Below are 23918 nucleotides of genomic sequence, written 5' to 3' on the forward strand. Positions count from 1 at the left end.
GTTAATGCGTCAAATTAAAATACAATCAAACACTTAGGGAACAGGCACCATCTCCTTGATAAAAAGCAAGGCCTTACCCGTGGAACAGAACAGCAAACACAAGTTTAGGAGGAAACTGGAACCGAAGAGGCCAACCGGCTTCTCTCTCCTTCTGTCTTTCAGACTGATGTCAATTTCCTACCTCGTAGAGTAGTAACAGCAGCTATTAATCCGCTTACTCCAAGAAAGCTCTCTGCCCTATCTGCTTGACTTACCGAAGTTCTCGGTCACGGCTGTCACGGTAACTCTGGATGTGAACACCAGGTCAGATGAGGCCCACCCTCTCGTGCGGTCGTAACCCCGGACTTGGTACCTCCCGGCGGGAAGGGACGGGACCACACACTGGAGAACGGTCTGGTTGCCAGAGACACCCACGCAGGGTGACATCCCGATAAAAATGTCAACGTTCGCAGCTTCTGAGATCTGGGCCACCGAAAAGGTTAAGATGTCATCAGTCTGAGAAACAGAGAGCAATTCGGGGGTGAAGGCATCACTGTAACCAATGATGCCCATCTGGTATGAAAGTCCATCCACCTCTACGTCCAGGGCCACAGATCCATTCCCTGCAGGGACCATGCACCGGAGGACCTCAGAGCCAAGGTTCACCGTCAGGCAGGCCTGCTGGCCAACATAGACCAACGTGGTGTTCCGTCCCTTCAGGGCTGAGCCCTCCATGGTCAGGAGGCTTCCACCGTGGATGCTGAAGTTCTTTGGGAAATAGTGAAACACTTGAGGTAAAACATGGAAGTCTCTGGAAACGTTACCAAAACAAGCATAACCGTATCTTGCATGAAAAACTGATAGGTAGTGAGGTCCTGGAGCCAAGTCCTTTATCCAGCATGTCACGTGGCTCATATTAAAGAAAGTTACAAAGCAAGGGAGGCAATCATCTACCAGCACCACTGGGGCATCAGCCGCGGTGCTTAACCGCTGGCCCCTAATCAGCACCATGGTCAGAGACCCACTGCTGTTGATGGTCAAGGCGTCCACGACAGGAGTCATCTCTTCTCTCAAGAAAAGGGTGCAGTTCCCCTGACACTCGCTGGGTAGCCCATTAACCAGAACGGTGACTTTCAGGGTGAAGGAAGCCCCAGGCAAGGAGTCACCCACCAGGGCAACCCGGCAGATGACTGCCTGGTCCCCCAGACTCAACATCGCACAAATGAAAGGTCCTGAAAGGTCAACCTGAACTGACCTCCTGCTGGAGTTGAGAACCAAGCCCCTCACTGTGACCACTGTCCCTCCACAAGCAGATCCACGCGTGGGGAAGACGGCCGTGATCCGAGGTGTCACCACAAATTGCTGGGGCACCGCAGACATGTTAGCAAACCCCATCTGCTTCTGACGGACTCGGAGAGGATAGATGCCCGCCTCCAAACTGGGAAGCGGAAAGTCGCACCCAGACAGGATCATGTGGGTCCCGGAAGACTGGGTCTCAAGATCACAGCTCAAGCCACCCAGGAGGGCTACCGAATTGGAGAGATTACGTCCCTCCACAGAGAGCCTCAGGCTGTGGTTCGTGATTTCTCCTCGCATGGCAGTGACCACTGGTGTTGCTGCCGCTTCGTACATGAAAGTGAAGCCCTCCCCCACCAGGCTTGGCAGAGGTCCGCTGGGGGAGGGCTGACTGCCAGCCCAGACCTCCACAGGGGCTGGGGCACCAGGCAGCAGCGGGGCTGGCGGGGTCTCACACAAGATGTTCATCTCTGTGGAGTTCACAATGTCACAGGACCGATTGCCCACAAGCACCCAAACCAGAGCTGGGTCCCGGCTGAACCCTACTCCTGAGAGGCTGAGGATGGTTCCACCTAAAGCAGGAATATTGAAAACAAAACTTAAGACCTAGAAGTCACAGCCCTTATGTAAGCCCCCGCATATAAGTGAACGGTGGGGTGTGAGTGGAATTGTCTCGCCTCACCCCACTAATGTTAAATTTGTGATCATTCTGACACGAGTCAGATAGGCTGAAAGTCACATGACAGTAAAATAATATAAGTTGCTATATAAGAGAATGTTTATAATATTTAATTTAATTAATTAAAATTTTCATGTATATTTACAGATCCCAGTAGCCACCCCTTCTAATTTCCGCGGGCCCCTAATCAGCACCATGGTCAGAGACCCACTGCCGTTAATCGTCAAGGTGTCCATGACAGGAGTCGTCTCTTCTCTCGAGAAAAGGGTGCAGTTCCCCTGACACTCACTGGGTGTCAAAAATCAAATTTCTCGAAGTGTCCTCACCATCTGCTGTATTATCTTGCATGTTAGTCTATGTCATTCTCCATGTTATTATGTAGAAAGAGAACATGTATGTTTCATATATACATATATAGACAGTTTATACATGAATGAAAAATCATTCTTTAGTCTTCTTGTCATGCTGTATTATCTACCATATAATTCCATATTATTCTGTAAGTTATTATGTAGAATATATACATATTTGTCTATATATATTCAACTTACACACTGGAAAAGTCAACTGTGTTGAAGCTTTCTACTTCTCTTCCATATTATTCTGTATAATACTGCGGTATTTCATGTACTATGGAGACATGTGTGTGTGTGACAAATCAAGAGCCAATGAAACACTGAGACACACTTGCGATTTTGCCACTATATTCATAGAAGACGCTCCCTTTCCAGCTGAGGAACAATCAAATCCCGTCTTCAGGACAGGGACTGGAGCAACGAACCCCTCGTCATGGCCAAATCTGTGGTCTAGGCAAGCACCTTTAAAAAGGACCGTACTGTGCTCAAAGGGGACAGCGTGCTAGCCCACACATGATCACGATGACTACCACAGGCAAATATACAGCTTTTTTCGTTTTTTCTGAAAATGAAGAGTTTTCTAGATGCCTCTGTTTGTCTTGTCCTGACACCTCCCACGTTGGCATTTGTGTGTCTGGTCTTCCATCCACATCCCTGGAGAAAGTGAAGGCAGCAGAGGACCCTTCCTCTCCCTGCACACACGATGTCTAAAAGCCTAAGGCAGGGAGGTCCTCCCTTGTTTTCTGCTGGGTTTTTTTTAATTGCAGTAGAGTTGACTTACAACATTGTGTTAGTTTCAGGGGTACAGCAAAGTACTTTGATTATAGGCACTCAAGATGTGCCACTTTTTAGATGTTTCAGCCTCCTTCCATTAGGAGAAAAAAAGAAACCAGGCACATCTCCTTTCCATAAAAAGTCTTAAATTTCCTGAACTTACTGGCCCAAGGAATCCTGAGTTTTCACATCCTACAAAGTACACCACTCAGTTCCCAGGGCCGGGGAAAGTGCCTCTCCCTGCGACCCTGTCTCTGGTCTCACCAGCTAATTAATCCAGGAACAAACTCTGAATAATTAGGGAGTATATTTGCTGGATAAATGATTCTAGTCACATCAGAGCCACTCACCCAGGAGGGACCCACAGCAAGGCTGGATGCTGAAGACTTCTGTGAGGTACTGGATGTGAAGATCAACCCTACAGAAAATGGAGAAATTGTCATGGAACAGCTGAGAGTTAGAAAAAGAGGAAAGAGGGCACAAGACAGCAGGGATGTCTGTGTTGGGATGAGATGAAGAGAGAAAGGGGGTGTGATGGAGAGCACGTGTGAAGGGCACTGTCCCACCAGAGAAGAGGGGAAACCGTGGAGAACGGAGGCTGTGGGACATTTTCCTGGGACAATATCACAGGTGGTGTCAGTCTCACAGAGTTCAGCTACTTCCCAGAAGGAAGAGAGGGAGCTCCCAGAGAAATACAGGGCAGAGAGACTTCAGGGCAAAGAGGATTGAGCATGACTTGTGCAGTGATAGAAGCCATTCATTCAAAGCTCAAGACACAATATTATTAAAGGTCTTATTTAAATCACAGACTCTTATTAAGCCCAGACTCTTCCTCCTCACAGATGGGTGCCCACCCCAGCCCACCCTAACCAAGAGACATAACATCATAGTTTCAGAAAGGTCTCCTTTCCCTGATTGGTAAGCCAAAAACTTTGCCTGGACTGGTTGAGAGTGAACTGTCCTGTAGGATCTTAAGATCTGTTCAAATTTTAGGATTCTTATGTATTTCTCCTTTAAAGTCAGAAGAAGAAGAAAAAAGTAAGGTCCTAACTCAAAACTAGAGTTCCTCAACTCAATCACCGAGCTGTCAAACAGACCTAAAATTAATGGTAAAGGTCCACCTCACCCTGGTGCGCGAATGTGGACCCCACTGATGGAGACTGAGACTCTGTGGAGCCCGGCGGGCAGCGGGGGCAGCACCACCTCCAGGCCTTGGGCCGTCTGCTCTCGAACCGGAGTCCTGGTATCCCCGATGTGGACTTCCGCATCCAAATCCGTGTGGTTCACAGGCAGCGTCATTCCAATGGAAAGGGTCTCACCTCCTGTGTTGAAAAAATCCATTAGCCTCTGTGCTGTGGATTTGTGGCCTCAACCATTTATTCAAGTCTAAGATTATCTTTCAGGATTAAATGTGGCATCAGCCCTGTGCATGATACTCTAATTAAGAATTTTAATTCCAACCTAATTTTTTTTCAGGAAACATAACAACTCTGAATGGAGCTACAGCCTATAACCTCAAGGGCACAGGAAGCAGAACTGTAAGGAGAGTTGTGCTCAAGGGGCACTAACTTATCTCACATAAAAGCAAATCAAGTTTGCAGGGCTGATGTCAGTCTTCATAACCAGCCAACGGCCCCTATGTCTTCTGTTTTCAGCCTCCACTTTTCTGAAGATAAATGTCTAAAGGTCTGCTTCCATGTCCATCAACAGATGACTGGATAAAGAAGCTGTGGTATATCTATACAGTGGAATACTACTCAGCCACAAAAAAGAACAAAATAATGACATTTGCAACAACATGGATGGACCCAGAGATCAGTCATACTAAGTGAAGTAAGCCAGAAAGAGAAAGAAAAATACTATATGATATCACTTATATGTGGAATCTAAAATAAAAAGCACAAACAAACTTATTTACAAAACAGAAACAGACTCACAGACATAGAAAACAAACTTATGTTTACCAGGGGGGAAGGAGGTGAGAAGGGATAAATTGGGAGTTCTGGATTTGCAGATACAAACTACTATATTTAAAATAGATAAACAATAAGAGCCAACTGTATAGCACTGGGAACTATATTCAGTATCTTATAATAACCTATAATGAAAAAGAATATGAAAAGGAATATATAAATGTGTAACTGAATCACTGTGCTGTACACCAGAAATTAACACAACACTGTAAATCAAGTCTACTTCAATAATAAATAAATAAGTTAAATGTCACAGCAGAAAGGGAGAAACAAGTCCAAAGCTCTGTCCTCAGAATGCACTGAGCCCCAGAGCAAGGCTGGACGTGGACAGAGCAGCTCAGTTCACAGAGCCCTGTCACACGTGTTACCCCATTTGACCCTCACACTATCCTGATAGCACATACAGGGCATTTAGCAGGACTGGCATTTTGCTTTTGAGGAAACTAAGGCTCAGTAGCCAAGACTCCAGAGCTAACTCATGGTAACGTGAAGGCCTGAGCCCAGTCTTACAACTCAGTGCCTCTAGCAACTCTACTAAAATGCCATGTATATTATGGACACTTAAACTCAATTCACTTACCTTAAATATTTATTGAGTACCAAGAGGAAGACAGCACAAGGGGCACAAGATAAGTTAGACACAGATCCTGCCCTCAGAGAGATCTCAAAGGTAGTAGAATACGTGCCCCAAAGCCCCAGTACAAGACAAACCAGAAAGAGGTGGGAATTAAGCAGTGGGGTTGTTCAAATCAGAGCCACCTTCTGCATATCAAAATAGCCCTATGAGCAAGTTGCTGCTTGAAATTCAATTTTAAAGATCAATCCCAAAAGGAAATAAAAGAGATAGGGGATTTATAATCTGATTCTAAAAAACTTCACAGTTGTACCCAAGCCTTGCTTTTTGTAGCACTTTCTCATTTAATCACCCAGTGGCTTGGAGAGGAGGAAAGGGAACTGGGTAGCTTTCTGGAAGACCAGATGCATGTGGACACAGGTACGGATTCTATGGGAAGAGACCAAGTTGTTGGTGGTTCTGTGGCTGAAGAGGAAGAAAGCCGGTCCCGATCCTGGGGAGTCTGTGCTCAATTCAATGGACAGTGGAGACCTCCAAAGGCTTCCAAGCAACAAAAGGATATGACTAAAGCTCTTCCTCCAATCTGTAAGATCGACTGGAGAGAGAGGAAAGAGGGAATCCAGTCCATAGACAACCTGAGTCCTAATGAGAGCCAGAAATCAAATCTGCCACAGCAGGAGTGGTGATAAATATACTTGCTGTCCTGGGTCTCAGGGTGCCCACAGAGATGCAGCTTGGGCTAAAGCAACTCCAAAGCTCTCTTAGACACAAATGTTTGAGAACTAGGACCAAGCTGGCATCTCCAGGATGACACAAGCCAATTAGAGGAGGAGAAAGAGGTTGCTTGAAAAAGAAAACTTGAAGAGGGATTCTGGCACGTTAGGAGGACTGTGAAGCTACATTCAATCCCTCGCTCTGCTGTTTAACTACCAGTGTGACTTTGGGCAACTCATCCTGGGCTCTCAAAGCCTTGGATTTTTCATCAGTAAGGTGTTAAGTAGCAAAACCCGCTCCATGGGGTTTGTGGTAAGGATTAAGTTAGATGTCCTAGGACAGCCTCGCGGGTAGTACAGCGCTCAAAAGGCCTCAGTTAGCTTCATTTTCTTCCTTGTTCCACAGCCTCCTTACTCCTTGTCTTCCCAGCCTCACTTCTACTGTGAAGTCTGAAATCTCACTGTTGTGTGTCGGGAGGTTTCGGGGTTGACCAAGGAAAAGATGTGACCACAAGGTGGCAGCAGCACAGAATGAGCTGTGCATGGTGGTGCTTCGACAGGCTCCACAGAGCGGGGAATCTCCCCGCAGGAGACCTTCCAGAGGCTACAATAGGAGACCACAACCCAGAAGAGGAAGGCAAAGGAGCTCTTGGGGAAGAGGGAGATCAGAGAGGGAGCTTATAGGTTCCTCCCATAGGTGTCACTCAGCAGCCCGGTGGGTAGTTTCTGGGTGGGGGAGCTCTGTAGTGCAGCAGTGGCTTTGCGAGTCCTTTATGGACCCCAGGTCAGTCTTATCTATGGCTAGATGTTAAATGCAGTTTTGCAGGGTGTGTAAGGCAGATACAGGTTCTAAAACGTTAAAAAAAAAAAAACCTGCTTATATGGGAAACAATTGGGTGTGTAATTTGAATTTGGCATTGACGGACTTTCGAGCTCATGAACCTCAGCCTGCTGCAAAAAAGGAAACAACATACAGGCAATATCCAGAGACCATCTTTGGCCCATTCATACAACATTCAGTGTCTGCCAGAATGATGGCGCTGACTTCAACAAAGCATTTATTGCATGCTTCCTCCATGGTAGTTCCTGGGCTTGGTACTCTTCCCTACTTCATCTCCAGTTTTCCCAATAACCTTGAAAGAATTATTCCCGCCTAATAATTAAAGAAACTAAAGATAAAGGAAGTTAAGTATCTTGTCCAAGGAGTGGTTGAGTTGGGATTCACTCAGATCCAGCGCTGATGACAAAAACCATACTAATTATGGTCCTTTCCATCAGATTCTTCCACCTCTTTCCCCTGCCCCTCCTCCCCTTTCTTTGATTTCATCTTGGCTTTACTGTCATCACCAACATCATCATTTCCTGAATAGAGATATGTAACTCTCCAACTTTCAGAATAGCTTTTCCCAACAGGGTATCTACTCATTGTGGATTTTATAACATGTTCTTTATTCTGCCTGTAGAAAGATCTCAATGCAAGTGTAAATTCTGCAAATAATGAGCCGTGTTGTATATATCAATAACATGTGCTCCTTGGGCTCTTGGTCAATTGTCAAGCTAATCCTAGATGCCTCTGAGGCACTGATGCAATGTATTTATTCTTTTCATTATAGGTGGGAAATTTTATTAAAAGCCAAAATCACTGAAATCTGAATAGAACACGGCGTTCCCTCCTCCCTTTCCTACTTCGTTGGGAAGAATCTATACCACTAAGGAATTTTATACACTTTGGTCGCCTCAGGCAGCAAATTCTTCTTCTGTACTATCTGAGCTGAACAAAATTGAGAGGCTGAAGGACACCTCCCTTTATTTATGCACTCCTGAGCAAAGGGAAATGAAAATAGTGCCGAAAACACTAAGTCCAGTCTTCTTCTTTGGGAACTGTAATGGTCTTGCAACAATAAACCCTTAGACATGACTGCCATCAACTCTGTCATCTGGCATCCGATTAAGCAGAACGGAGTGCTACCTGCTACTTTTCCAAATCGATATGGTATGACATGATAATAAATTGTCACAATTCCATTCTATTGCATCAGCTGAATCATCAAAGCAAGATTAAATCGTGTCATATAGTTGGATGCTAAAGAATTCACCATATATATATATGTATGTATGTATATGTCTCAAGGAACAGGAATTCTTAGTTAATCAGAACATCCTATTCTCCAATCACATCAAATAACTGCTACAAAAGGACCTGCTGGCCAAATCCTACTTCACAATAAACTCTAAGTGGCTAGGCATTTGGAATCTGCAGCTCAACTGCTTGAGTTCAAATCCCTGCTCAGTAACTTACTGCAGGTAACATCTTAGACAAGTTACTTGCTCTCTGTTCCTTAGTTTCCTAATCTGTAAACTGAGACTAATAATTCTATAAATTGAGGACAAGGATTAATGTCTATTATATGTCCGGGCTGTTATTATTGTCACAGAGTAGGTACACAATAAATATTTATTGCATGGTTCCCTTTGAATTCCCATGTCATTTTCATGATGGAAATGGTCCCAGTCTTTCAGAGGGAAAAATAGATATAAGGAGATTTATTCAATGAAGGCTAAGATGAGGAAATTAGTATCCAAGTTTTCAGAAAAATAACTTCCATCCAAAATATAACACTGTCTTTGGTAAAATTAAGAGGCCAGTGTTTGCCCTTTTTATAGCATCAATGGTCTGAAATGAAAAGATCCTGTAGCACCATGTATTTTACCTGCTACGTTGCTTCTGTTTCTGCTGAGAGACGTGATTACTGGATTTAAAGAGGAGACGTACGTAAATGCCGTGGGAAGAACCACAGAGTGGTCCCCTCTGATCACAGTCACACTCACAATAGGTCCATCCTTCCCCTGAAAAATTAATTTTTAAAATCACAGCCCTGTAAGTAAGGCTTACTTGAGCAAAGTCCATACAGAATCAGTTTAAAAGGTTAATTTCAAGAAAATTGTTTTTAAAAAATGCATTTGCTTGTTTCAAGTCTTTCTCTCCCCTTCTCTCTCCCTCTCTCTCACACAGACACACATACATACACCGAGTGACAAGTGCTTAGACTAGGCAAGTGTAGCATCCAACAGGTTAAAGAGTAAATAAGAATGATTTGCAATTAACACACCAATTGGTTCTGTAAAAAAAACAAATGGCAATTTGAAATAAACATCTATATCTAGCTAAACTATCCATCACGGGTGAGAATACTTTCAGACATTTAAGTATTCAGAACACCTTCCTCCCACATTTTCTTTATTGGGATATTTCTTAAGGCTATGATCTCATGAAATAAACAGTAACCCAAACAAAACAGAAAGAAACACCAAGAAACAGTGAGTCTACTCAGGAGAGCAACCAAGGGAAGTTCCAGGCTGAAACCCATACAGTGAACCTAGAAAACACCAGGTTAGATGGAAACAGAACAGAGAGCTTCCAGAAAAAAAGAGCAACTGATATAATGAAATTTTTTTAAAGACAGAGGATTTTTTTATTATAAGCAAGACATGTTAATAAAAAATAAGAAACTCTAAGAACAAAACAAACTATAAAAAATATATTCTGCCAGCATCATTCAAATAGTTTAATAATGTCAATATAGTTTATTGGCTTAGCCAAAAATTGGTCCTGTAACTATATTCAAAGGAATTGAAAGTGGTCGTTTCAGAAAGGAAGACTTGAACAACAGGGCAGTGGGACAGAGAAGAGCGTGGTTGTCTTACTACTACCTTTTGAATTTGGCATGTTCAAAATGCAAACTTTGTTCAAAATTAAATGTTAGCTTTCTTAATGTTTATTCTTCCTAGTAAAAGAAATCCAACAACTACAAATTTAACCCATTAAAATGGTAAATATATACTAAAATGCTAAAACTCGATGTTGACCAAGGCACCAGAAGTCAGACATTCGCACGGTGATGATGAGAACATTAGTTTCAAAGGAATTTCAGATAACTGGATACCACATGCCAAACACTTCAGCATTTAGATTAATTTATCCTGAGAAAAATAAATACACCCCAAAATACAGTTACTGGGATAATCAAAGCTCTACTGTTGTACCTAGGAAATTTTGGAAACTATAAATTATCTAAATGTCCAATAACAGGAAATAAACAAATGACAACACAACCATATCTCAGGATTGCATGTAGTTGATACACAAAAGCTAATATTTCATAATATTTGAATAACCAGATGAGATAAAAAATGGAACCAGACACAGGGAACTATATTTGATATCTTGCAGTAGCTTATGATAAAAAATATGAAAACAAACACATGTATATTCATGTATGACTGAAACATTGTGCTGTACACTGGAAATTGACACAACATTGTAAACTGACTGTACTTCAATTAAAAAAAATTTTTTTAATGGAACCAGATATCAAAGGTGATTCCAAACCTATTCTTCCTCCAGAGATCTTTATCGTTCAGTAGACAGCCTTCTTTCGGGCTCCAGATGTGTTACAAATGTTGTTGACGCTGACGTGAACTCTGAATAGAAATCCAACCTCAGCTGTGAGATTGATGCTCTCCCACAGCAGCGGGGAAGGGCCTGGACCCAAACCTCTTACACTGTCTGAGCACTAACTGAAGAGGAAGAGGAAAGCCCAGGGACTTTTTTCTGAGAGAAAAAGGGAAGCAGCAGGGACTAACTAGGAAGCTGTTCCATAGGAATCAGACATGGGGAAGATTCTAAGCTCCCCAGTCACATCCATGCCAGAAAACAGAATTGCTAATGAAAACTTAGTTATTTGTTTGCTTGAGAAAGAAATGAGATTATAAGAGATATGTTTGCAAACCTACACTCAGAAGGAGCACTAGATAAATCTATTCTGTGGCACTAATACTATGAAAGTTCTTAAAATGAAAAATAAGAGTATAGAGTGGAACTGACTGGTTCATCTCCTTTTAAAAGAAATTGACAGATGCTAATTATAAGCCCCATTGGTGGAGCCAGCTCCTCACTTCATAGCGGAAGTGCTTCCACATAAGTAAAGTAAGCACATTCTCCTGATGAACAGGTCATGTCCATTAAATGAGTTCTAAGAAATGATTCACTGAGAACTTTACACAACACGTTAATAACAGTCACCCACCCAGACAGGAGATGCCAAAAGGTTCCACTCACCCTGGGTGGAACTTTGCATTGAATTCTTCGTGAATGGCTTGTGGTGACGTTGACGGCACACGGCTGAGATCCGAAGAACACCAGGCTCACATCTTCCAAACCGGAGCCTCGGATGGTGGCCCAGAGCCCTCCTATACAAAAGTAGCATTTTCAGGTGGGACCCACAGCCATACGGGCAGACAAAAATTCATTACCCGCAAGAGAGAGAAAATGAAATCAACATATGAGGCTCCTTAGTCAAAACACAAAGCATGCTTAAACTGCAGGAAAAGACTCCAAGTTAAATACATAAGGTACTAAATAAGGTGGGAGAAACAGCGACTAGAAGGCAGAGAAGGAGTAACGCATCCTGGAGATACTGAAGAATAAAACAGACACACCAGTGCAGTGAGACAGAGTAAAATAGAGGACCTCCGAAAACTCTCTCTGCCCGTGATTCTTAACTACTGTCAGTGACAGCCAATTCTACACGACTTACTCTTTTCCCAAGAAGCCGAGTGTAAGAGAGCAGCTATAAGATGGGAGAAGGAGCAGTGGGCCCAGAGTCAGGGCGGAGTTTGCTCTGCCACTGAGAGCAGATCATCTGCAGTACTGTCCCTGAGGTCACTGGTCCTCACTTCCCTCATCCTTAAATGACAGCCTTAGCCCTCCCAGCTTTGTGAGTTGATACACACATACTTTGTTCCAGTCCCTGTGATGATACAGAAATGACGGACGTCGTCACCAAATGCCATCGGGATCTCCATTCAGCCACTAAAGTTCAACCACAGAAACTCCCCTGCCCACCGCAGACATCAGTGAGATGAGGTGTGGCCCCATCACACTGGTGTCACAGCACACGGTCTGGAGGAGGTGCCCACGATCCCGCTGATGGACAGGAAGCCCCCTTGTTGTGGGTGAGGGCCAAGATTCTCTCTGCATCTCCCCAGAAGGGGATATCAGAAGAGCCCTGAGGTCACCAGAGACACACATCCCTTGAGAGGGGAGAGGGGGCACAAAAGCAAAGTTACCCACCCCAGACGTGTCACGTTGAGAAAGGGGGACTTACACAACCTGATGAAAACCTTTCAGGGGCAGGTGACTGAATGGACTATTACTTTGAAGTGAATATATAAACATGCCCTGAGGATTCAGGGCAACGGCCTTCTAAGTTAAAGAGTAATATTGGAGAAGATACAACAGCACAACGGCAACATAAAAGATACACTATCCGGAAGCATCTTGACAAGAAAAATTCAAGAATATGAAGAAACTTGGAGAAACTTTTGAAATGCTGCTGAGGAACCTAATAGCCGGGTTAAAACTTAAAGAAAAAAACCAGACATTACAGCAATGATGTAGTAATCATTATGACAAAGGGAAGGGAATCCAATTCAGTCTAAAACTTTTGATGTACTCTTAGGGGTCAGATTTTAATGAATATTTTACCCACAATAACTATTCTGTTATAATAAAAACATATATATCTAAACTTTAACTAAAAAAAAACCTTAAATAAGAAAACTGAAGTAAATGTCCAGAAAGAGTATCACAAGGTGGCATAACTTTCTAAGTGAAGCTAAAGCATCAACACACTCATGATAAAAACATGAAAAGGATGGTTAATTTAAATTAGATAAGCTGATTTTAAAATTCAGTGGAAAATAATTAACAACCATAGCCAGAAAGCAAAATTTCAAAAATAAGAGTAAAGTGGGATGTTCTGCCAGGCATTAAGATATCTTAGAAAACAGCAATAATTGGGGAGACCAAGATGGTGCGGGAGGAGGACGCGGAGCGGACGTCCCCCACCTCCAAACACACCAGACACACATCTACGTGCGGAGCAACGCTTGCTGAGAGCAGCCTGGAGGCTGGCAGAAAAGCTGTTCTGGGGTGGGGTCGGGTAGGAAAGGAGGCGAAGCAATGTGGGGGGACCCATGCCCCTAGCAGGGGATGCAGAAGAAAAGGGGCAGGCTCGGGGACCCCTCCCTGGGGAGCGAGGGGTTCAAGTCACATAATGGGCACCACAGTCTCAGAGTTCAACCCCGGGAAAATGAGTCCCCTTAGCTGGTCTGAAAACCAGTAGGACTTACGAGAGGGCTGTAAGAAACCTAGACTCCATCCGTGCAGAGTGGAAAGAAAAGAAAATGCAAGGGATCGTGCAAATGTGCAGACTGACTGGGAGGTGAGGGGTGGGGTCTGAGGTGCTGCATCTCCAGCAAGCCCCCAGACGATGCAGGTACCACTGGTCCAGGACCACACTGTGAGAACCATGGTCTTCAGCCCCTGGCCCAGCGTCTTCCGCAGGGAGCTCAGTCAGTGCTGAGGGATGGATGGATGGATGGATGGATGGATGGATTGGCTGACACTAGCTGATACTAGGTAGTTGGCAGGGTGGAGGAAGGGTTCAGAGGGAAAGTTTAAATCCAGTAATAAGGAAAATAGCAGTTAAAGCCTCTCTCTCTCTCCCTTTCTGTCTCACCAAAAGTTAATTTGGACCCACTCAACATGATCCCTTCTCTGAGTGTTTCATCTTTCACTGAAATACAGAGGGGTGACACACCATCCTCCCGGACAAACACTCTCACCATGTGTTATTGGTACAGCACACCCTGTCAGGGTGACCAACTCCTCCAGGCCTGCCTGGGACTTTCCGAGTTTCAGCACTAAGAGTTCCACATCCCAGTTTTAAAACTGGAAGTCTTACATCTTGGGAAACCCCTCAGTCCCAGGAAAACCAGAACAGGTGGCCAGTCTGCCTGTGCGAGTCACTGTGTATACAGGACGTGGATGACTGAGTCTCCCGTCTGCCCTGGAGGTGCCCACGGTCCGGGGCATCGGGGGTGGGAAGGACGGTGTAGCCTGAATGGCAAAGGTAACTTTATAGGAAGACCAAAGCCACTTATAAATCTAGTGGGAAGGCTACTGTATGCCCTAAACTCTAACCAACAATTATTGGGTTAATATAGAATGTGATCTTTCACTCTGAGCACCTCGCACCGCCTGGCTCCTTCCTTGAGTTACCGAGGAAGGAGGCAAGCTGGCTGTTTCATGTGCAGAGAGGAGGCAGAATGGGCCTCCTGGTTTACTCTTTTAGTCCAAGTCAAGTCAGAAACCAAATGATCCTTTGAACAATGAACTTGGAGCCAGGAAACACTACTTTAAGAAGTGCTTCCTGCCACGGACCTTCGGGCAACAGGATACACAATGACAAAAACCCAAGGCATGAAGGAAAGAGCTTTCACGCTCTAAAAATCACACACTCACATATACAGCAGGGTGTTCCCGAGATTCCTGCAGCCTGGCCAGGTGGTTTTAGGCTGGCCATGTCCCTCGGAAAGCATGGAGAGATCTGTGGTTGCCGCTGCACTGAGACCCCACACCCCGTGGGGCAGGTGTTGGCAAGCCCACTGTCCTCTCTGTCACCCATTACTCAAATGCTAGCTGGCTTGGCCTGCTAGCCAAGTAGCCAAGTGTACGTCATTTTACAAAATTTCTCAGACACCCACTGCATTCCTAGTGGGCCAGGCCTGCACCTCACATTTGCAAATGTTTTTAATTTTCAAGGGGCTTTCCCACCTGTTGGCTCAGTTCAATCTCACTCAACACGGGGAGGCCTACAAGCCCGGCAGTGCTCGACCCCGTGGATGGTAAGACATCACAGCACTGGGACAAGAGGCAGGAGCCCTGGCACCCCGCGATCCTGTGTGGCATCCTGGCTCCACCCCTCTCCGCTAGGAAGCCTTGGGCAAGTCACTCACTCTTCCCTTAGGACCACTATTATCTCATTGGAAAAAAGTAGACAATAATTCCGTCTTTCGGGCAGCTGTAAGCACTGAGGTACTCAATAAATGATATTGTGCCCATCTGCATCACTACGAGGAAAGTAAGTCCCATAGAAGTAGCTGAAATCTACAAGGTCACACCTCTGACTCTGGCAGACTGAAAACCCAGACACACGTCCTAACTTCTCATCTAGGACTGTTTCCACTAGATCAGATTGTCCTAATGACTCAGGGATCCACCCAATTACGCCTGACGCCATCAGCCAAACTATGATCCCTTTTGTGGCAAGTGAGTTCATTTAACAGCTCAAATGTCTGTTGCTCATTGGAGGAAACGCTGATGGTAGAAAACAGAATGCTGGGCATCATGATTTATTACACGGCAGGACTAGATTCCTGTGTATCAGCGAGAAGGCACGCTTCGGAGGGGCAGACACAAGGCAAGTGCCCCTGATTACCAGTGTCTGCAGCTCTGGAAGGCTCCACGGCGTCCAGCCTGGGCTCCACGTTTAGGAAGAGGCCTCCTCCGCTGGCGCTGACGGCAAGACCAGAAGGTCTCACCAACACTGAGATGCGATGCACCCCCAAGGGCAGCAGGCCTGTCCGACACACCACATTCGTTTGGTTTGAGGAAATAACTTTGCAATGCGTTTGGTTCACTGTAACCTGCAAGGCCTGTGAGTCGTCAGAGAAACTGCTTCCGGTAATATAAACCAGCAGGTCAATGTCATCTTAAAAGAGGAGAGAAATTAAGAGAAAGAAATCACCTCTCTGTGACATCACTCCATTGACGAGAGCATCTCTCACCTTCCTCTCCCAAAATTCAACGAGTTGAATGCTGACTCCTATTCTGAAATCTGCATCTATTCTTACAGCACAGAGCCTCATCTTAAATTTTCTCAAACTGTAACAGGAGATCACTAGTCAATAAAAATGGGGGGGAATCAAATAAAAGAAATTTTCAAAACAAGAGACAAAGAAGTTGCAGTATGTATTTATATAGTGAAATAGTACTCAGCCATAAAAAAGAATGAAATAATGCCATTTGCAGCAACATGGACCTAGAGATTTTCATACTAAGTGAAGTCAGACAGAGAAAGACAAATACCATATGATATCACTTACATGTAGAATCTAAAAAAATGAGACAAATGAACTTACTTACAAAACAGAAACAGACTCACAGACATAGAAAACAAATTTATGGTTGCCAGAGGGGGAATGGGTGGGGAGGGATAAATTAGAGGAGTTTGAGATTAACAGATACAAGCTACTACATACAGCATAGATAAACAAGGACCTACTGTATAGCACAGGGAACTATATTCAATAACTTGTAATATAATGAAAAAGAATATACATATATCTGTATAACTGAATCACTTTGCTGTACACCAGAAACTAACACAACACTGTAAATCAACTGTTTCAAAAAATAAAAATAAAAAGCAAGGGACAAAGAGAATAAAACATGTTAAGTCATCAAAAATCCACCATTTCAAATTATGACCATATCGTTTTGATAGCTGAAAAATACTTTTTTTTTTTTTTGCTGCATCACTCAATATCCACCGCACGAACTGACCCCACCATCTACTCGCCCCTCACCAGGCACGCAGCCTCCAACAAATCACTCTGAGCTGAAGTTCACACCCATCTCAGTGCCAAGTACAAATCATACCTAGGTCATACCACACAGAGTGGACCCGGGGAGTCGACCCCTCGAGGTACTGGAAGGAACATGAACCTGAACAATGAGCTGGTACGTCATTCACTCGCACAACCACCTGGAAAAAGGCAGAAGAATTCAAAGCAAATGCAGGATTTCATATGCTCCAGAGTATTCATAAAGTACTTGCAAAGTTTACCCAAATTCAACCGTTAGTGATTCACTTAATTCTCTTTTTTCCTTCTATTTTCCAATAATAGACCCGATATTGTAATGCATGACTCAAAACACGTTAGGCTTTTTTTAAAGGGTGGTAAGTATATGCTGAAACCTAACATTTTTACAATTAAATATGCTCGCTCTTGAGTAACTTCCCTCTGTGTCGCACAGAAGTCAGTTCAACCTGGATGAGGACTTCTGTAATCACTTTCTATTTTGCACTGAGTACCTGCTCCCTATGAAAAGCCCTTTCTCTGCAGGGACAGGCCAATGAAGTAGGCAGCTTCCTTCCACCCTCACTACATGGACGTGTAACTGAAAATTAGAGTGTATCTGGACATTTGGTTGGGGGTCTTTTTTTGTCCTAGAATGACAAGGCCCCAAGAATAAATTATATGTCTTTCCGTCTCACTGGGACTAGGGTTCATGTAACAGAACTCTGCAAATCTTGGAGATGAGAAAGGCGAAAAAAGATATGACTCTGACCCTTTACACATAAAATAAGGATTAAAAAGCACACACGCCTTATTCATGAGGGTGTCTGCTCATGGAGGGAAGGGATTTGGGGGTGGCACGAAGGCACTGGGTGATCGTGAACCTTCCGGTTTCATCAGCAATGTTTTATTTTATTCATTATTTTACTTTATTCAAAGACAAAGAAGATAAAATAAACATATCAAATGCTGGCCATTGTTAATCTTCATCTGGGTACTCAGGTGTTGGTGATATGGTTCTTTACAGTTTCTGCATGTTAAAATTGTCTCAAATTAAAAGCAGATGACTTACAACAGGAGTTTGCACACACGCGAAAGAGCAAAGGACGTTTTAAAGAGAAAAAAGGGTTGACTTAGCTCGTGCACTTCACTTGCATTTCCAGAGTCCTCTGCAGACCCCGTGGCAGTAGACAGAGCACAGCCGTAACCACCCCTGTCTTGTGGATTGGAAAACCGACCCTTGGGATTGGTCTGCATTACAAATCACGAGGGGCTGCCATCAACTTGAAACTAACAGTTGCACGTTGCAGGGCCCATCCGCTCTCACCTGGGTGTGCTCGTTGGCAGTGACCAACATGTCTCCAAATATGGGTCCAAGAAAAACTCCACCGTCATATACCACACGCGTGGTCACAACAGGGTTCACTCCCGTCAGGTTTTCGTCCGATACCTGAGATGGTTACATTTCTGGTGAGTTTCGTCATGGCACAGAAGTTTAACTCTTGATTAAAATAAATGACCAGAGGTGTTTTCACATTATTCTGCTTAAGATAATCAGATAGCTGGAGAATGAAAAATCGAGTGAGTGGGGCTTAAAATCTAGAAACCTAATAGTCCATAATGGCTACTGGAAGCCCCAGTTGACCAGGGAAGTATTTAATGGGAAGTGTTGTTGCCCGAGAAAGGCACAACATACTCATCTTGTAAGCCCTGAGATATTTTGTTTCCGTGTGCTTTCTTATTTTATCAGTGTGCAACCCAAAATAACAAAATCAACTCTAGAAAATCAAGTGCCAGGAGATGGCTCTGATCCTTCCTCCATCTCCACCCAAGGATTTTCTTTGGAAACCAGATGACCCACAATATCACATCACAAGAATAAAACTTCATCTCAGGTTTCACTTTATAAAACCAAATGCTGGATGATCATTAGATTATTTTTCAAAACCCTAAATATGCAAGAGCATCTGGTTTTGTCATTATCCAAAGACAGCAAATCCTTTCCTAAACTTCCTTCTGCTGCGCCATCTGCCTCCACAATAATCGAAGACAATCACATCTGCTTAAATTATCCAATAACAGATGTGGAGCTACTGCATGGTGGACACTGACCAATGACTTCTCTACCTACACTGAGTTAGGAAGGGAGATGCTCAGCTTAAACTGCTTTATCAGGAGCATGAGATTCAACTATGTCTTGAAAACTTTCAGAAAGAAAGGTCCTTGACCTGACCTTGACTATTCTGACAAAATTAACAAATCATGACAGTGTTCATTCATACAATTCTGATTTTTTTTCCCACAGAATTGCTCCAAGGGCATCAAAGTCACAAAGCCAAAAGGGATACCATACCTACCCTGATGAAATTGGGCAAGTCCCCAACCTGGGCGGACCAAGAGAGGGTCCACACGTGTTCGTAGCAAGACTTTAGATCCTCCGTCACAGTGAAGTCACTGACGTTGAGGTACCTGGATGTGAAGTCGTCGGCATTGTTCTGTAAGAGTTTTTGGAGGTGACTGGCTGAAATGTGCACAGGGACACCTGGGGGAGAAGGTTTTGATGTAGAAAATACAGGACACCAATAACACCGCCTCACAGAGTCTCATTATCAAGATGAGACAATACACGTCAGGTTGCTACCACACATAGCAGGAGAACTTCAAGTTCAAAACCCAGCTTCACCAGAACCCTCAGCCCCATTAAACCATTTTTTAAGGCAGCTACAAGCAGATGCTCACTTTTTACACCATGAGCTCTTCCATCAGCATCACATGTCTCAAGCCGAGAACACAGTCGCTCAGGCAAACCTATCTCAACTGTCAACTCAAAACGGAAACCCCAGCTATCCTGGTAGTGCCTTAAAGTCTAATTAAATATTGGGTTTTCTGCAGGAAAATTTAGCCAGCCCTGTGAACAGGGAGAAGTTGGCCACCCTTCACAGGGAGTTGGGGGACACACAGCAGCTGACACCCGTAAAAACTCAGACAACCCAGCTGAGGAATGTTGGCGCTGAACTTCGGCTTCTCGATTAGAATTTCCTTTAAGCCCAACCACGTGTTTCCCCATTCCACGTCCCCAGGGAGAAATAATGACACCCTGGGCTGCAGCCTTGCTGGTGTTTGAACCCTGTTTCATGCTTTACCAAAAGTTTCCATCTCATTAGCTACTCCCAACAGCCCTGAGAGGTGGTTCACCTGGATGTCCTAATGCCTGCTTTCGAGATGAAGAAAATGAAACCTGGGTTGATGTTGAAGCTTGCCAACCAAGTGAGCCAGGCTTAGATTAAAACCCACGTGGCCTTCAGCCTACACGAGAGCTTTCCTCTTGAACCCCACACTTGCCCTGGAGTGTTAGTCAAATACCACGGTATTTCCAATTTGCAGATAAAATTCTCATCTTTAAAAAAAAATTATTGTTCTGCACAAATACATAAGTTGAAGGCCACCATCATTTCAAAAGGCCCGGTGAAGGGCTGGCTCTCTCCCTGCTCCCTGGCTGTGTCACAGGCAGTGATGGGAGGAGGAGCCTCAGAGACAGAACACGATGGCAGGGTAAGTCTCTAGAGAGAGGCCACAGGGCTCTCATTCGTGAGAAGGAAGACAGCACAGCAGTGGGCTTCCCAGGCGCAGGGCTCTGATGCACTTCCTCACCCATTTCTCAGACTCCAGCAGCCCAGGGGCCATCAACTTTCCCTAAGTTGCCCTATGAGAGTAACACCCCAGTCCTCCACCCTGGAAGATCCTTTGCAAGCCCAGCGTCTTTCCGCTTGGGAGGGCAGAAGACTTCTGGGCCATGCATCACTTTTTCTCCAGCCACTCTAGAGTTCTCCTGAGCCTCTTTTCTGATTCCTCTATGTTTTTATCAAATAAATACCCTATTAGAATCACTTCTGATCCTGTCCTTGGTGAGATGTGTACGTTCTGGATGATTTAGAAGCTGTTTTCCCCTCACGGCAGCTGGCAGCTCTTCTGCATTTGTTATGATCCCTAAATCCTCACTATCATATGGTGTCACTGTGGCATTGAATTCGGAAGGGCCATGACTACCGTGAATCTGGGCCCAGGAGACTCTAGAAAGAAGAGGACTGATCAGAGAATCAAAGACCCCAGCTCATATCTGGTCCCTGACATTAACTATTTGCATGAGCTCTGGGCAAGCCTGAGTCTAGTGGCTGAATGGTGGCCCTCAAAAAGATATGTCATTGTCCTAATCCCTGGAAACTAGGACTATGACCTTATATGGCAAAAGATGTGGTTAAGGATCTTGAGAAGAGGGGTTCACCCTGGATTATCAAGGTTGGCCCTAAATGCAATCATCCGTATCCTTGAAAGAGAGAGGCAGAGGGACTTTGGAAACAGAAGAGGAAGAGACGTGGTATGGGTACAGCTCGGTGGTAGAGCACATGCTTAGCATGCACAGGTCCTGGGTTCAATCCCCAGTCCCTCTATTACAAAGAAGAAGTAGAGGAAGAGACAACGTGACCAGGGAGGCAGGAGTTGAAGTGATGCAGCTGCAGCCAAGGGATGCTGGCAGCCACCAGAAGTAGAAAGAGGCAGGACACAGATCCTCCCCTAGAGCCTCAGGGGGAAGTGTGGCCCTGCCAACAACTGGCTTTTGGACTCTGCCCTCCAGAACTGTAAGAGACTAGATTTCTGTTGTTTTAAGCCATCAAGGCTGTACCATTGGTTATGACAGCCCCAGGAAGCTAATCCACTCAGTTTCCACGTCTATAAAACTAAAAGGTTGGGATCATATTAACAATGATGGGTTATGCTTATTGTCCAGCCCTTTAATTTTAAGGTCATTTCAGACACTGGATAATAAACAAAACAGCTTCAAGACTGTCACCCTGCCTGGCAATCCTGCAGGAGGTTGATGGCCTGGAAATGCCATAAAAAATGTAAACAAGAAACGCTGTACCCCTGACGGCCCCTTTACCAGGAATCACTGTGTCGGAAAGCTGGATGCGGAAGTGTCCCCCTAAAGGTGGACTTGTCCTCTGTAGTCTCCGTGTTGTCGCCTGGACCGACCCGGATCCTCCCTCTGCTCCTTCACTGGGCACAGAGCTGCGGCAGAAACAAGCATTAACCGCGGTGTCCCCCAGCAGCTGCTCCAGACAGAACACGGATCCATCCACAGACCAGGAAGCCTCCCACCTCTCCAGACCATCCGCTCGCGTTCCCAGCACAGCAGAGAAAATGCAGGGTAAACATGAGGATTCTTTAGGGGTGTTCCACCCTCCCCCCACCACCGATCCTGGGAGCACAGGGGCCCAGAGTGGAGAGTGAGGACTGGCCTCTGCTGTCTTGGTCCTGACACAGTGAAGGGAGAACCTGGTATTCTCGAACCTCATTTACATAACCAGATGAAAAGTCAGGGCCCTGATCCACAGACACCTCCCCTCTCAGTGTCCCCAGCAGAAACAGGCCACCTCATCTAGCCGACTCCTTATCCAGTACCTGTGTGCAAATATGCTGCCTGCTTAACCTTGCTTTTTTTTTTTTAAATGTATTGCAGTTTTTTTTTAAGGGGGAGATAATTAAGTTTACTTATTTATTTTTTTGAGGGGGTACTGGGGATTGAACCCAGGACCCTGTGTATGCTAAGCATGTGCTCTACCACTTGAGCTACACCCTCCCCCTACTCTGCCTAATCCTGCTTTTAATACAATAAATGGGTCAGATAAATCATGACCCACCACGAGATGAAATACTCTTCAGCCGTTAAAACCATATTCTACAAGCATGCTTAATGAAATGAGGAAAGATTCAATTTATACCATTAGATGAAAAGGGCATGTTGCAAACACAGTGTGTTATGTGTGGTCCCCAGCTGAGGTTTACAAAGTGAATATATACATGTACACGTGTGTACAAAAACTGCTTGGGGAAAAGGTGGATCCAATGCGTTAGCAGAAGTTATCTCTGAGCAGGCGGGGTGCGAGGGCTTGGTGTCTTTCTCCAAGTGTTTTTCTGTATTTTCCAAATTTTCAGCAATGAACATGAAGGAAGATTATCAATAACATTTTTTAAGTAAGACACACTGAGGGGCGTACGTACAACCAGGCAAAACAGTGCGAGTGGTACTATCTGTGTCGGAGGCTGGACCAGTCTGAAGGCTGTCCTGACTGGCTGAGGCTGGAGGCTTCCCGAAGGAGCTGAGGGACTTGAGAAAAGCTCAGAAAAGGAGGGCATGAGGACCACTCTAAGGGTGGACCTGTTCCGAGTAACCTGAGTCACACTCCAGCCTCTCAGAGTTAGTGACTCTGGCGTTGGGCACACAGGACCGCAGGCTGCACAGCAGGACGGCCCCCTGGCCACCACTGGGGCTCTTTCACTCCTTCTTGCATCTTCCCTTCCCAGGGGACCCTGAAACACTAAGTCAAGGAAGGTGGGACACAGATTCAAGCTTTCTGTGCCTACTGTTCATACACCATGAGAACTCATTTTGGAACATGTTAGAAAGAGGTGGGTGGTGGGGAGAAATTTTAAAGACAAGACATCTCAATTCTTCCCATCCTACTGGGGTTTTAGTGGAAAATTAAAAGAACGAATTAAAGCATGCATGTGTTCCCGGGAGCTTGGAGGAGTCTGACTCTTAGTTACTGCTATGTAAATGGTGGCTACAGAGGTTTGACTGTTGCAGAAGAGGCAATAATCAGTGGGGCTCTAGTGCCATCTGGTGGTGAGATCCTAGAACTTCCTGGCTTTGTTCCCTTGACTAATTTCATTTTGCCTCCAGGGATTCTAGTAAGATTAATACACGGGGAATAGAAAGAGAGGAGCAAAAAGAAAACAGTGGTAATGTGAACCTCAGGAAAGTGTTAAAATGCAACTACTTATAAACAAATTCACTAGGAACTAGTTCTTGAAGTGTCGTCCCCAGGTCAGTTGCAACCGCATCCCCTGGGAACTCATTAGAAATGCATATTACCAGGCCCTGCCCCAAACCTACTGCATCAGAGACAACGTGGTCAGGGTCAGCAGTCTGTGTTTTAACAGGACCTCCAGATGAGTCTGATATGGACAGCATCCCTGAGATTAAGAACTGTTGCTTTAAGCAACAAGACAGCCAGCTTTTCCTGA

General features: G+C 44.8%; 1 protein-coding gene across 9 annotated transcripts in view; it reads right to left on the reverse strand.

Annotated features, from left to right (window-relative positions):
* PKHD1 (PKHD1 ciliary IPT domain containing fibrocystin/polyductin) overlaps positions 1-23918 on the reverse strand; it is a 368837-nt gene that overhangs the window by 311409 nt on the left and 33510 nt on the right. For all 9 annotated transcript variants that reach the window (XM_032463248.1, XM_032463247.1, XM_032463246.1 and 6 more), the window contains 10 exons: positions 21772-21899; positions 19190-19374; positions 18160-18282; positions 16912-17017; positions 15689-15961; positions 11464-11594; positions 9056-9191; positions 4211-4406; positions 3435-3502; positions 255-1847 (listed from right to left, as the gene is read on the reverse strand). In XM_032463248.1, coding sequence (XP_032319139.1) covers positions 255-1847; positions 3435-3502; positions 4211-4406; positions 9056-9191; positions 11464-11594; positions 15689-15961; positions 16912-17017; positions 18160-18282; positions 19190-19374; positions 21772-21899 — 2939 coding nt within the window. The remainder of the gene's footprint in view (positions 1-254; positions 1848-3434; positions 3503-4210; positions 4407-9055; positions 9192-11463; positions 11595-15688; positions 15962-16911; positions 17018-18159; positions 18283-19189; positions 19375-21771; positions 21900-23918) is intronic.

Source organism: Camelus ferus, chromosome 20, assembly GCF_009834535.1.
Source record: "Camelus ferus isolate YT-003-E chromosome 20, BCGSAC_Cfer_1.0, whole genome shotgun sequence".
Lineage (NCBI taxonomy): Eukaryota > Metazoa > Chordata > Mammalia > Artiodactyla > Camelidae > Camelus > Camelus ferus.